General features: G+C 40.5%; 1 protein-coding gene across 1 annotated transcript; it reads left to right on the top strand.

Annotated features, from left to right (window-relative positions):
• Positions 1–3,282: 3,282 nt before the first annotated feature.
• On the top strand, positions 3,283–14,392 carry zgc:158689 (uncharacterized protein LOC791177 homolog). Its single transcript, XM_044034942.1, has 15 exons — positions 3,283–3,524; positions 5,852–5,983; positions 6,080–6,155; positions 6,308–6,394; positions 7,139–7,200; positions 7,307–7,378; positions 7,960–8,097; positions 8,609–8,761; positions 9,023–9,199; positions 9,694–10,342; positions 10,425–10,626; positions 11,049–11,111; positions 11,424–11,592; positions 11,680–11,720; positions 12,168–14,392. The coding sequence occupies exons 2-15, from the start codon at positions 5,936–5,938 to the stop codon at positions 12,238–12,240; spliced, it is 2,010 nt and encodes a 669-aa protein (XP_043890877.1). The 5' UTR covers positions 3,283–3,524; positions 5,852–5,935; the 3' UTR covers positions 12,241–14,392.
• Positions 14,393–14,945: the final 553 nt, after the last annotated feature.

Genomic DNA, 14,945 nt, shown 5'->3' with positions numbered 1-14,945 from the left:
GTATTGCGTCGTCCAAAATCAGTCAATAAAGTCATAGTATAGTATGTTGTCTAAAATAAGTCCAAATTGTCATAGTATAGTATGTCGTCCAAAATAAGTAAAAAAAGTCATAGTATAGTATGTTGTCCAAAATAAGTAAAAAAATTCATAGTATAGTATGTTGTCCAAAATAAGTAAAAAAATTCATAGTATAGTATGTTGTCCAAAATCGATCAAAAAAGTCCATCACTCGTCAAATTTTGGAAGAAATACTAAACTATGACATTTTTGACAATTTTGGACAACATACTATGACATTTGGACGACATAAAGCCTGCATTATAAAATCTGAAAATGTCCAAAAAAGTAAGTCCCAAGTCTTGTGATGTGAATAATGAGAACAATTTCCACATACACATGAATGGGTCATGTGTATGTGGAAATTATTCACATGTTTTTGCAATTTTTATCGCCATAGTTGCTCGAAATGGTTACAAAAGTAAAAGCACACCATTCCCGATCAAACTGCACATTTGGGGATTAGGAGAATTTGGACACTCTAAATTGACCATAGGTGTGAGTGTCAGAGTGGATGGTTATTTGTCTCTGTGTGATGGACTGGTAATCTCTCCAGAATTTACCCCGCCTTTCACCCTATGTCAGCTGGGATTGGCACCAGCGCCACAGGGCGATCCTCGTGTGGAGGATAAAGCGGTAGAAGATGTAAACGTTGATCTCACAGGGTACAACACACAGGGTATAACACACACACACACACAAATCAATTTTATAATGAATGGCTGATAAAAAGTTATACCTGAGAAAGCCCACAGAGGTCATTCCAGCTCAGTTTTTGTTAAGTTTTGATATGGTCCATTTGGACAAAACTTTAACCTGTTTCACTTCATTCCTCCATCAGTATGTTCAGTGTCACTGTCATGAGGTTAAAGGAATGGATGGGTGACACATGTATAACTCGTTATTGTATAGCTCTGATGTTCCTCTCAACACTGGACACAGTGACCCAGAACCTCACAGAAGAAAACACTTGTCTGCCACAGCAGTCAAACTGAAGGCTACACTGACGATGGAAGAGTCTTATGAATGGTGAGATGATCCTGGACCAAACTGTCTCCATTCAGAACTCTGTTGGTGATGGTGTGTTATTGACTGTGTGGAGAGGTGATGAGCTGCTGTGATGAGGTAAGGACACAAAATAAGCCCCATGAATGTCTCTTTTCCTGACACTGTCAACAATGCCTGGATTTCTTTTGGAATGTCACACCTGTAAATGCATGTTTGGAGTTTTTTTTTGTATTTTTATTTTTTAATTTATTTCCCATCTATTTGTTTTTGTTATCAAATCACATATTTACAGGTGTACGTGTGTAAAACTTCAGTCTGCACTTATTGTACCACACACTGTTACATCTCCTGCAGGACAAGTGCTGCAGGGAGTCATGCTGCCATCCTGTGGTAAAAGGCAGCAACTGCAACACAACTCAACTGCACTCAATCTCATACAGGTCATGTACTGTATATGAATAAAAACAAATAATGAGATTTGTGTCCCCTTGTCCTTTTTGCAAGACACAAGAAAGAACCCCAACCTTGTTAAAAAAGTAACTAAGTGACTTTTACTAAACTTTAAACCAAGTTCCTTTTTTACTTTAACTTGAGTACATGTTTAGACCAGTACTTTTACTTGTACTTAGGTAAATAGTGGTACTTTTACTTGAGTAGAATATGTCAGTACTCTGAATCTCACACACCAAGTGTCAGTCCAGTAGTAAAGTAAAGTAAAGTGGATTAATGAAGATCTGGTCACTGCTGACTCTCAACTTTTCCCACCACATTACAATCCTCCTCTTTAGGACTTTCATGTTGATGTAAACCTTTTACTCTTCATCACTTTATTGCAGTTGATGAAAGGCTTGTGTCTATGCAGGCAGGGCCTCCTCCTCCTCCTCTCTGTGAGTGTGAGAATGGGGAGCAGCAGGAATGTGTGATGGGCTCTGGTGTATGTGGGCCAGCGATGGCCCTGTGTGTGTGTGTGTGTGTGTGTGTGTGTGTGTGTGTGTGTTAAGGCTAATGTCCAGGGGGGCTCTACCTAATTTTGTGCCCTAGGGCGAGATTGTTGGTGCCCCCCGTGTGTGTGAAGGCGCTCCCGAGGGCTTGGACGGCCTTTTCATGTCGTTAATAACAAAAGCTTCACCTGTCTGTGACCTGACCTCTGATCCCGTCATGTGATTCAGCAGCACCACATTTTAGGAACATTATTGTTTATTCATTTGTTAATATTTATTATTTGCAAGAGAGAACACACAAATGAGGGCGACTGGGAATAGAAAATCATTTTTATTTTAAAACAAAAAAAAAAATTTTTTTTTTTTTTTTTTGCTGGAGGGGCGCCTCGCAGCGCCCCTCCAGCAGATGGCGCTCTAGGCGACCGCCTATATCGCCTATGCCAAGAGCCGGCCCTGTTAATGTCAGATTATGGGGACTTGTCGTCCTCATAGTCCCCATAACGTAAATTACTAGATTTTAAGGTGAAGACTTGTTTTAAGGTTAGGTTAAGGTTAGGGTTAGGATTAGGATTAGAATTAGGATTAGGCCAGTAGTAATTATGGTTAAGGTTAGAGTATGTCTCCAGTCGATGCAATGTCCTCTGAAGTCATGGAAACCGTGTGTGTGAGTGTGTGTGTGTGTGTGTGAGAGAGAGAGGGTGTCCAGGTATTACTGATGTTGTGGGGACCTAAACCTGTTAACACAGTCACATTATGGGGACTTGTCTTCCTTGAGGGGAAAAAAGCAAGTCCCCTTAACGTAAATTACTACATTTTAAGGTGAAGATATGTTTTAAGGTTAGGTTGAGGTTCGGGTCAGGGTTAGGATAAGCCAGTAGCAATTGTGGTTAAAGTTAGAGTAAGTCTCCAGGAAATGAATGTAAGTCAATGCAATGTCCCCTCAAGTCATGAATGTCGAACATGTGTGTGTGTGTAGCCTGTGCTGCTCAGTATTTGGCTTAAAAAATCCAAGTCATTATTCTCTTGCTGCTGCTGCTATTCACTTGGTCCCGTCAGCTCATTGTTATTCTGCCCGAGTGAGAGAGGGAGACAGAGAGAGGCAGACTCTGAATGGGAGGCAAAGGGGAGTTTTGAGCGGGTTGTAGTGGAGCGGGGCCGCGTTTGTCGGTGCGTCGTTGTTTGGCATGTTGATAATCGGCTCTGTAATGAGGAGAGGTACTGAACGGCACCACATATCTGCTGCTGCTGCTGCTGACCCCGATTCCTGAGAGGGAGACAGAGCGAGAGAGAGAGAGAGAGAGAGAGAGAGAGAGAGGGAGAGAAAGTGGTTGCATGTGAAAAAGGGGTGGAGGGATGGGGAGCAGAGATTTAGTGCGCTGCAGGATGAAACAACCCCCCACTAACTAACGGAGAGGGAAAGTCGTCTAATAGGGAGAAAAGAGGGGGGTGTACTGTTCATTAAACACTCAAAGACGCACGGGAAGCTTTTATCGTTTCCTACAATGAGATCAGAAAAAGGTATGTAACTTCTTCTTTTCATTTCAGAGTCGCTGAATCATCGAGTTTGTGTTGCACAGATGGAGTCTGAGTGTTGCAGATCAACAGGTAGCTGCTGTTGATGAACTGCACAGAACAGTGAGGAGGACAAATGGCAGAGGGAAGAGGGGCGAAAACAGAAAACACTCCACACTGTGCAACAGTGTTATTTATGATTCCACTTTAAACATGTCTTTAACACTTTTCATGTTTGGACACTTTGCATGGGCTTCACTTGATGAATTGCGATGAGATGTAGTGGAAAAACGTCCATATAACGCCAGAGAACTACTTTAACTGTGATATTAAATGAACTAATCCTTGGTGAAACACAGTAAAAACACGAATATGTTCTCAGTATTGCAGCACATAAGTGTTTTGAGTTACAAAGTGTCAAGTAATAGTGAAACAAATGCCCCAAATGGGACATCTATACACATATGGGATTAGGATTTCAACACAAAGATTCTATCACTGTAAAGAGAAAGCAACTTCTATATAAAAATAATGTAGTTTCATCTTTTCATTTACAGTTTTAACTTAATTGGAGCTCAGCTAGTAACTGTTCTTCAGTTGTACCAAACCTTAAAGATATTCACTTTATCATGAAATGGTGAGGTTAAATATAATTGTCCCAGAGTGAAAAACTGAATGAAGAATGGCACTAATGATTAATCAGATCATCATTCTGTTGATAGACTAATTGAACTTAATATTTACTGTTGGATGGATATTTTTAACTATGGATTATGGCTGAACAATTAATCAAAATTAATTACACACCATGCACTACAGAGTGAAGAAATCCTCTTTGTTTCTCACAGATCTGCACAAATGAGAATAATGATGGTAAAAATTACCATTCCCTTGCAATTTCAGTCAAAATAATTGCAATTTATATGAAATCGTTCAGGCCTACTATGTATTACCTCTGTAATTACCATTCATGTCCTTTGTATGCATGCACTGGTTTTAAGTGCAGTGTGTACTTCCACTCACATTTTAAGACATTTAAAGAGGCGAAGCCACATGAATGCATCTTCTGTATCAGCTCTCCAACCACCTGCAGACTGTTCCTGTTGCATCCTGAAACAAACAGCACTTTATTTCAAAGCAAACCACACTCACTGACCCTCTGATACACACACTTTAACATGTTGTACTGCCTAAATAATTTACTTTATTATCACCTTAAAGACTTAAAAAAACAACAAAAAAAAACAGAATTGCACAAAGCCTCCAGTCTTGTGTCTTATCTTGCAGATGACACCAGGCGGGTCTTAATGAGCAGGAGTCTGGAAATGTTTTCTTTGTGTCATATACCATTAGTTGATCTAGGTCAACGTTTTGTCTCTAATCTCGCTATGTTAACAAAGAAGGGCTGCACAGGGAAAAACCAGAGCGAGGCTTTTGCCATCAAATCCAGACTGGAAATCATTTGACCCCACAGCGATCCCCCTCATGATCGTCCCCTGTGCCGGGGAAACATCGCTGTCATGTGTTTGTTCAGTGCTCTGACACCTGGGACTTGGACTTGAGGACCCCATTGTTCTTATCTGACATGGTAGAAGTCTTCTGGCACACACATCTAGGAGCAATATTTGGGTTTGTCGCAGTGTTGTGAAGTGATAATGTAGAAACTGGCAGCTGAGACTCAAGGGGGGATTCATGTGAAAATAACACTGCTGCTGTCCTCGTCCCTTGTTGTGATGGATCTGTAGACTGAGGAGTTCGGAAGCTGAACTTCATCTCACACATTCAATCTGGAACAGAGAAGTGCAATATGACATTTTGAAGGGGTTACATGTAAGAAACTCAACTAGACTAGACTTATGCCACAACATAAACATACACAGTATTTGCAGGATGTTGATTCACATTTAAGTTTTATTTTACTGGCTGTATGATGCCAGTATTTCACTTTATGACATATCACAGTCATGTATAACTGAATACACATAATTTACATACAGCTCCTTTAAGAAGGTCAGAGAAACATTGAAGTCATTTCTCAGTGGTTTTCATGGTTTAAACCTTAATTACCACTTTTCTTTGTATTTGATCAATTGTTTTGTCTTCTTTTATGTCCAAAACCTAATGATATGCATTTACAATGAAAAAAAAGGCAAATAACGTCTGATAATCTGGAGCCAATGAACAAGAAATAGCTGTGAATGAAGCTTTTTGATAGAGTTCAGATAAATACAAATACTGTGTGTGCTTTTCTATTCTCCTTTAGTTTCCTGGTACATTTTAGGAGTCATTTATCAGCAACTGTGATATATTTATGCTCACATTTTCCTCTTCAGGTTATTGGTGATCACTTGGAAGTGTAGGACCCTGAACAACAGTAGAAACGTACACAGTGGCAGTAAAATCGTGAGACGAGGAAAATGTCCCGAACTGAGGAGGTCAACAAGATGACAGAAAACGTCTACAAGGTAAGACTGGACTGTATTTGTTATTCAAGTTATAAATATGAGCATAGCTTGTCATGAAGTGTACAGACTCTATGTCTTACCTGTAATTGCTAACAGGGAATTTTGGACCAGTTCAACCCCAGTCTGAAGAACTTTGTGACCATGGGGAAACACTATGAAAAAGCCCTGACAGGTCAGTTGAGCAGAGGCATTATTTTTGCATTTTATGGGGTAAATGAATCCAGTAAAACAGTTTTAATTTACTGAATCATTTAAAAGGTTGGTCCTGGCTCTATGTAGAGATTTCCTTTTGAGATCTTTCCCTAAATGTGCTTTCTTCATTAGGAGTAACCGTGGCTGCCAAAGGCTACTTTGATGCCCTGGTGAAACTCGGAGAACTCGCGAGTGACAGTCAAGGCTCCAAAGAGCTTGGTAAGTGGGCGGCTGGCGGCGAGAGGAGGATGGGCTGAGGAGAGAATAAAAATGATTTACTGTAAAGAGCTAATAAAGTTTACAGAGTCAGTATGTGTGACAGCTGGTGAGAAGTTGCATTTGGTCTGTGAGGCTGCTGCATGTGTTGGAGAGCGAGGAGATGAAGACAAGAGGGAATGAGGAAATGCAGAGACAGAGAGAACAGAGGGAAAGGGAGAGAGTGGGGTCATTGTTGGGAGATTAACAACACCACATGATCTCATTGTAATGCTGAAAAACAGCGGGGGAGGCAGGCAAGAGTGTCGGAGGGCGAGATGCCAGCCACCACATACTACAGTGCTGTGTGACCGAGGGAGGGACTGACCGACCCACTGCCACTCTGTAAATGAGAAATTATTGTCAAGGCAGCAAGTTTGATCACATTTTAAGTCTTGTGTTGTCTGTTTTTACCACATGCTGCTCTTGTGTTGATGGTGATACTGAGTGCAAATGCTTCTGTGCAGGTTAAAGGTAATCTACTGCATGTGAACATATGTGCAACAGTGACCTTTATCATTTAAAACGGTCACTGCAAATCAAAATGAAAATACTGCAGGGGTGTGGTTGCCAGAGACTTTGAAAACACAGGGATAAGAAGCTGCACTCATCACATAGTGTTCATACAAAACGGTTGTATTTTCATTAACAGCAGCAGCAGAGAATGATCACATGATCATATGTTTTACATTTTGCTGTTTGTCACAGGTGACACACTGTTTCAGATGGCTGAGGTACACCGACAGATACAGGTGCAGCTGGAGGATGTGGTAAGATTCTGCAGCAGTGGGATCATTTCATGACATATTAATAATGACATTTAATATCTGGTTAATATATTGATATTATTGTGATTTTGTCTCATTTCACCGACAGCTGAAACTGTTTCACTCGGAGCTGCTCGCACAGTTGGAGCAGAAGCTGGAGCTGGACATTAAATACCTCACAGTACGTGCACGTTGACCAAAATGTGTCTTACTCACACTATAGATATACATACATGCATGTGATAACTAGTAATACAACTTCTTCAATTAAAGTAAATGGATGTAAAAATGTGTTTAAAGTGTTTAAAAGTGTTACTGCTCTCCCAGTTCAAAACATTGCATGTGCTTGGTTCATGTAGGTTGCCAGATTTGACAAAATATGGAAAAACAAGGCTGCACTTAGACCCAGCGTTACAATGAGTTTATGCACATTCTCATCCACATATATAACTGTCCCATCGTCTGTTTTATTTTTATAAGCATTAATACTTTTTGAAGAAAAACAAGGGCCTTTCTGCATGGAGTTTGCATGTTCTCCCCATGTGTGAGTGAGTTTTCTCTGGGTTCTCCAGTTTCCTCCCACAGTCCAAAAACATGCAGATTCGGGGATTATTTAAATTGGACACACCACAGCCCTGCGATGGACTGGTGATCTGTCCAGGGTGTCCATGGTCGTTTTATGTCTTAATATGATACATTTGTCACATAGCACTTTTAAATTCGAAATGATAATCAAGACACTTCTATCTACTCTCTTTTCAGGCCACTTTAAAGAAGTATCAGAGTGAGCGGAGATCTAAATCTGAGTCTATCGAGCGCTGCCAGTCCCAGCTCAAGAAACTCCGCAGGAAGAGTCAGGGTAGCCGTCACCCCAACAAATACGGAGACAGAGAGATGCAGGTAAATGAAGAGCAGAGCACCACAAGGTTGCTGCTGCTCAGGAAGTACAAGTGCACCCACTTGTAAAGTGAAGTGAGTCAACAGTGATCTCTTGCTTTTGAGAAATCCTTCAAACTCTTAACATCCCACTCAGCATTACAGCAGATTAAAAAGCATTTGTGTGCAAAGTAGGTCGTCGTGAATAAGATTAAAGAACAATCTGCTTCAGCTGATTATTCAGAAAAACAAGCAACTTAGAGAAAAATGTTTAGCTGGAGGAAGCACGAAGGATATCAGAGGGCGAGACAATTTGTCCTCTCACAGGGTGAACATGAGAAATCACAGTGGTGTGTACGCAAAGGTCACAGGATAATATTTGACGATTTTGTTATCACTGTGAAACAGGCAAGATATGATGTCATTCCTCCCTCCTTACAATGTAGACTAAAGGTCACCAAGTCTACATATATTAGGGTTGGTGTGTGATTGTTTGAGGATATTCAGGAGGTCAAATTTCTGATTCTTCCTACAGTATGTGGAGTTAATGAGTCGTCGCCAAGGTGAGCTGGACACGCTGGTTGCCGCGGGTTACAGGTCAGCACTCACTGAGGAGAGGAGACGATACTGCTTTCTGGTGGACAGACAGTGTTGTGTCACCAAACTGCTCATCAACTACCACTCCAAGGTCAGTGTTGTGTCCGGTCACACTTAAAAAGAACTACTGTGGATCAAAGTTCATTTCATACACATGAACTAGTTTAACTAGTTTAAGTTCACATTTGCTGTTCAAGAGCCAATACTGTCCAAGGTGATATGTTCTCATGTACTTCTTTGTTTGCAAATAGTGAAATCCAGATGTCTGTGGCGGTTGTAGTACATCATGTGACTTGAAAAAAATGAACGATATTGATCTCAGCCTTCCGTCTTCACTTTTATGCTCATGCAGGTGAGAGAGCTTCTTTCGCAGAAACTGTCTTCTTGGCAGCTGTCATGTTCTCAGCCGACAAAACTGCCAGAGCGCGCTCTGAACCTGCTGCGTCACACTGCCCCACAAAGCTCAGGAGCTGCTGGGATCGCTGAGGTTCTCCGTCACACCAAGCTCGCCTCTGCTCAGCCAGAACAGGTGAGTTCAGGTCAGATACTTGATGTACACTTTCTTTGGATTTGACCTTTAAAAACCTAAATCCATGTGAGAGTCAGGCAATACACCAAGTTGTTTTTAGTGGCCCTGAGACAAATTCAGACAAATTAAAAATTAGAGTCAGGACATCTATGAAATTCCTCAGAGAGACAACCACAAAGTCACTTAATGAACAGTACCAACGTTAGGCTTACTCTACCACACTCCATGACAGGTGCATGTATAGTACACGAAGAACACTGTAGTTCTACGACATGCAATTCATCTTTGCTGGACTGGAAGACTTGTTTTTGATTTTGCTAACTTCAGTCTTAAGTCATCAAAAAATGTGATCCAGCTCCAACTCTACACTGAGACGCGTGACTCATGCGTGAACCTCTAATAACTGGAATCTTAGACATTAACTAAATGATTTAGTTCAAACATTGACCTCATATTTCTGTTGTAGCTACAATTACTTGTTCTGTTTTTTTCAGAGGCTCTCTGTTCAGGAGGTCCCTCCTTTGTTGAATGGAGACTCCAGTCGCTCACAGCAGCAGCGCTCGCTCCCCTCCTCCTCCTCCCAGAGTGACACGTTTCTTCCTCAGGGATCACCTCAGACCTTTCGTTCTGCTTTGTCCACTGAAGGAGTGGCTGGAGGATCGTCACGTGGAGCTTCTCCTCAGCACACCAGCACACCTGTCAGTGCCACAGCCAGCCCCGTCCCTGATAGCAGCACCGGCAGCAACGCCAGCTCTGCTGCGTCCACTGCCACCACGTCCAGTAGTTCGGCCCTGCAGAGCTCCCTCCTCCTCTCCACCAACACGTCCAACCTCTCCCCAAGCCTCATCCCCTCCACAGTGATGTCGCTCAGTCAGCTCTCCCAAGCCAGCAGCTCCTTGCATGGCATGACCCTCCCGATCCCACACAGTGCTCCACACAGTCCTCCACTGCCTCACAGTGCTCCTCTGTCCAGGGCCATGACTCCTGTGCAACTATTGCACCAGCAGGTAGGACCATCAGGAAGCAGCACTTTAAAACCCTCACATAACGCGGGGCTGCTGAGGGCTGCAGAGATGAGTGCCACAGCAACACTTCCACTGCCGAGGAGACCTGTTAGTGAAATGAGGCTAGGTGGTTTTCAGGGTAAGATCTGAAAGTGTTTGTGATTGTCTCTTAATCCCCAGACCTCCTCTCCTCATGTTTTTCTGTCTCTTTCTCTATCCAGGCTCCAGTCTCCCCAGGATGCTGCCGTTATCTGGACCGACACGCGTGGAAGCCATGTTTGCTCATGGTGCCGGAGCATCTGAGGGGGGTGGGATGGGGGGTGGTGCTTGCTTATTGCACTTCCTGCCTGGAGACAACATCACCCTGCTCATCTCTGAGCCCAGAGACGGATGGCACTATGGTCAAAATGAACGTACTGGACGGTATGTTTGCCATCAATCACACACGTCTGCAGACACTGAGATGATCTGCTGTCACTGACATAAGATGAAGTTGTATAAAACCTAAAACGTGTAAAGGCCAGGAGGCGTCACCTGCAAAAGTCTAGAATAAGATTATACTAGCTGTCGATCACACTCATCATCATCCACTCATACAAGCTGTCTATTTTTCTCTGAATGGGAACAGACTTTAAAAAAATTGACATCATGTTCTATTAAAGCTCATTTTTTCCAGACACTTCCATACAAACAAAACTCTTTCTGCAACCAACAGTCGCCCCCTGGTGGCTAGCTGCTACATCCTTACTTCTTCTTTGTTTTAACTTCTGAAACTATGTCCATGTTTATGTTCAGCCTGTGTTTTTTCTTGATGCTTGACTTCTAAAGACATTTTCCCCTCACAGGAAAGGCTGGTTCCCTTTCTCGTACACTCAGACGCATCACAGCAGGTTAGATCACCTCGAGAGGTAAGTCAGCAAAGAGCAATGTGTTTACTCCACTTTCCTCAGGCAGTCTATCAATAAATCAGCTGTATGTATGTACTGTATGTATGTACTATGTCTATTCCTACTCCTAATAAATCAAACCGGGTTGCAGGATTTGATAAACTGCAGAATGATACTGTTCGCTCTTCAGTCTTTCCACTTTACTCTCCAACACCAACAGCATTGTCGATGAATTCACACAAAACCAACATCTCTCCGTTCTCATCATGTTTCCTATGTCGTTTTTTTTCTTCTTGTGTATTCCTTCCTCACTGTCTGATACCTCCGCTGTAGCTCCCTCTTCTTATCTAAAGCTAACAGCACCAGCACTGGCCAGCTCGACAAACTAGTGTCTCCGGGTCTCGCAGATCGCACCCCTGAGTCAGAGGAGGAGCGCTCACTTCCTCCCCAGAGGGTCAGCACCTTCCGCCCACGCCCATACAGCATGGCTGACAGCAACAAGGTAAGATGTAAAATGTAATTATTTACTGCATGTTGAGTAATAGCCTAATTGCAATTGAATCTAATATTTGTGCCCTGTGTGTTTCAGATCACCTCAGAATTGGCCTCTTCACCACCTTCCCCAACCAGGTTAGGTTGTCATCATGTTTTTTTTTTTTATTGAATTATCAATTTGTGGACATTTACTTTGTGCTCTGTAATAGACACTTCAATTGAGTTGCATCATGGGAATTGTACATTATATTTTCTATGAATGATATTCAGTAAGTCACTAATGCACCCCTTAAAATGTCAGTTTAATTAAGTGATGTAAAACAGTAAAGATACATTCTTTTTTTAGGCACTTTTTAAGATTGTTGACTAGTAAGATTTGACAGGAAATGAGACAATAGTGGCGTAATCACACAAAGGTGGAATCAAACCAAGAAACACATGATCATTCTGTCTTTGAGTAAAAGGTCACAGTGTGGCACTGATGCCATTTTAGTCACAACAGTTCAGTTTTGATGTAAGTCTGTAGTTTTCCATTGCGTCTCATAAAAATATTAAATTTGTTCAAATGGTTTCTCTCCTCAGGCCCAATCCGTTTGCCCACGTACGACTCAGAAGAACTGTCACCAACGATCGCTCTGCTCCCATCATTGAGTAAGTGGTTGGTCAACAGAGAACCAGTTCACTCACAGCAGCTCGCTGGTTTGTGGTTACTCTTAACTTTAGAATGTTTTCTCTGGCAATTTCATTAAATACAGAAAGAAGTATTAAAGTATGAAAGGTGCATGTGTTAAGACTGACCTTTTATCAAAATGACCACTGACCAGTCACTGTTAAGTTAGTCAATGGGAGAAAGTAAAAGCAAAATCACTGTGACGTCTGAAAGTCCTGTTTAAGTAAAGATATGGGCAACAAAATAAAACCTTTGCCAGTTTTAGTGAAACAGAACTATGATGTTTGGCTGTACTTGGCTTGTATTTTTGTCTTGCTCCTTCAAAGCAACTAACATTTATGGGTTTGTCCCAGCCTGTGAAGGATGCCTATTGATATCTTTCTGTTTTATAGTGTGATTTTCATTCATTGTCATCATGGTGCCATTTTTTTTCTCATAATAACATGTGATGATGTTTTTGTGCCATACATATATATATGAAAGCTTCCCTCTGTTCGGTTGATCTAGGGACTGGCTCCTAACAGCAGGTAGTTCTCTTTCACTGTAATGAACTGTTGTGGAAAGAGGACAGGCTCCTACCCTGAAGTGCTATCACAATAATAACATTATTATTATATTATTATTATTATTATTGTTCTATTTTAGAGAAGATGCCACAGTATTACATTATATAATGATGGTGAACATTGTTTTGGTTGAGAAATCTTGGTGAATCTAATGAAATTGGCACAATGAGTTATGTTTTGTGTCATTTTGACTTTAAAATTACTGAACATGGACAATGCTGTAAAGTCCCTGTCAGGTATATCTTATGTTTATGAAATTTAACACATTGTACTGCTGTGAAGTTACATGATAGTATTGTATAATTGTAGATTTTTTTTGAATTAGTTATTATTAACTTTGTGCCTGAACTCAGAATACAATGTAAGAACCTACTCTACCTTAAACGTGTTGTTAGTTAGACTTGTTCATCATCCAGTGCAAGTGTTGAGTGAAATCCTTAGCACTGTACTTATTTAATACAAAGCAAAAACAAAGAAAGTGAAAAGCTCATGAGCTTCACAAACACAAACCTTTACTGCTAAAAGTTGAACAATTGGAGGGTGTTATTATTGTAAGAAGTGTTTCTTTTAGAAAATTGAATGTTGTGGATGGTTCAAACGTCTTGGCAATGAGAAACTTGCATGCATAGTCTTAGGATTTGATGTCTTCTTGATTCGTTTCCAGACCCATATCTAAAGCTATTCAACATCTACATAGGTCGAGCTTAGTTGTGTGTTTACTGATCAAACTGTGCAAAATCTTCAAAGAAGATGTGAAAGACAAGACGGATGGTGGAGATTTATACTGCGGGGGAATGTATTTATGAAAGTGATGAAGAAGGAATTTGGGAAGTTGACCAATGTCTGAGCAAGTGTTCATGGTAAATTAGAAATATAATATTTAGTAACTGTGTATTCTCCTTTAGCATATTTGTGTAATGATGTGTCTGTGCAGACCCAAGTGGTTGTTTTTTTTCAGTTGTAACTGATTTAAGTTGCTGTGATGTTTTAGCACCTTTAAGATTCAACCACAAGGTGTCATAGATAATTAACATCAGATATATCATTAAGTGGGCATTATTAATAAAGATGACAGCATGAGAGATATTTAATGTATAATTATACTTGAAAGTAATGCTTAAAACATGATTGTATTGCTTTTATTCTTTTTACAAGGATATTTCACTTTGGTGGACCATTTTGACTTTGTTGAACCTGCAGATATGGTAAAACGTTTTTGTTTTTCTCTCCTACTGTTAAAAAAAAATGTGGTTTTACTTCTGCAAAGTTCTGACTATGTAGCTCACTTTGTACTCATATTGCTACTTTTACTGTTATGTGAGACAAAACTTCAGAGAGAAGAAATGTTAGGAAATGATAAAGAGTTAAAGAGCACTAATGACACAAACTTATCCAAGGTCCAAAACTATTCTTCCAAAGTGAAATGTTGTTTAAATATAGCACACCAATTTTAAACAGAAAAACAAAATGAGTGAAAACAGAGTGAGATGTTTTATTACGATGGTGAATGTTGCTGATGCCTGAAATACTTAATACTGATATGTTGTGAAATAAAAGTTATATAAAAGAAATTTCATTATTACTTTAAAAGTGAATGTAAAATCTTGTTCTATATCATATATCCACCGTGTTAGTATACAGAGTGTCAAGCATTTTAGCAATAAACAATCCTTAGTCTCATGTTAAATGGTAGGCAGGTGTTAATTTTAAAGGGTTTAATATAGTCCTGTATTACCTATTCTTCAGTTACCTTTCTACTTAAGTAGAGCCACGCTGGTATGAAAAAGGGAATCCAATTTAAAACAACATTAAACAACATTCCAGTGTTGTCATGCTAAGCCCTTCCTGAGGGATCAGGGTTTTACCAAAGCTTAGTTTCAAAACTCTCATGACCTACTCTGTAAAAATACAACAGATATCTTAATGAGACATGTTTTTGGACATAAGGCATTGTTTCACAATTGTGGGTGTATTAGACTCAGGTCTACAAGGCCAGTTATCTGTGGTAGGACAAAAACATCAACACTTTTTTTCTTCTAAGCTTTTGCCTCGTTCAACTAAGAAACAGGAAAACCCCTCTGAACTCAATACTGAAACATGTAAAGACTCCAATGATTGAATGAT

This window comes from Solea senegalensis, linkage group LG9 (assembly GCF_019176455.1).
Source record: "Solea senegalensis isolate Sse05_10M linkage group LG9, IFAPA_SoseM_1, whole genome shotgun sequence".
Lineage (NCBI taxonomy): Eukaryota > Metazoa > Chordata > Actinopteri > Pleuronectiformes > Soleidae > Solea > Solea senegalensis.
This window is presented reverse-complemented; position numbering and strand designations above follow the sequence as displayed.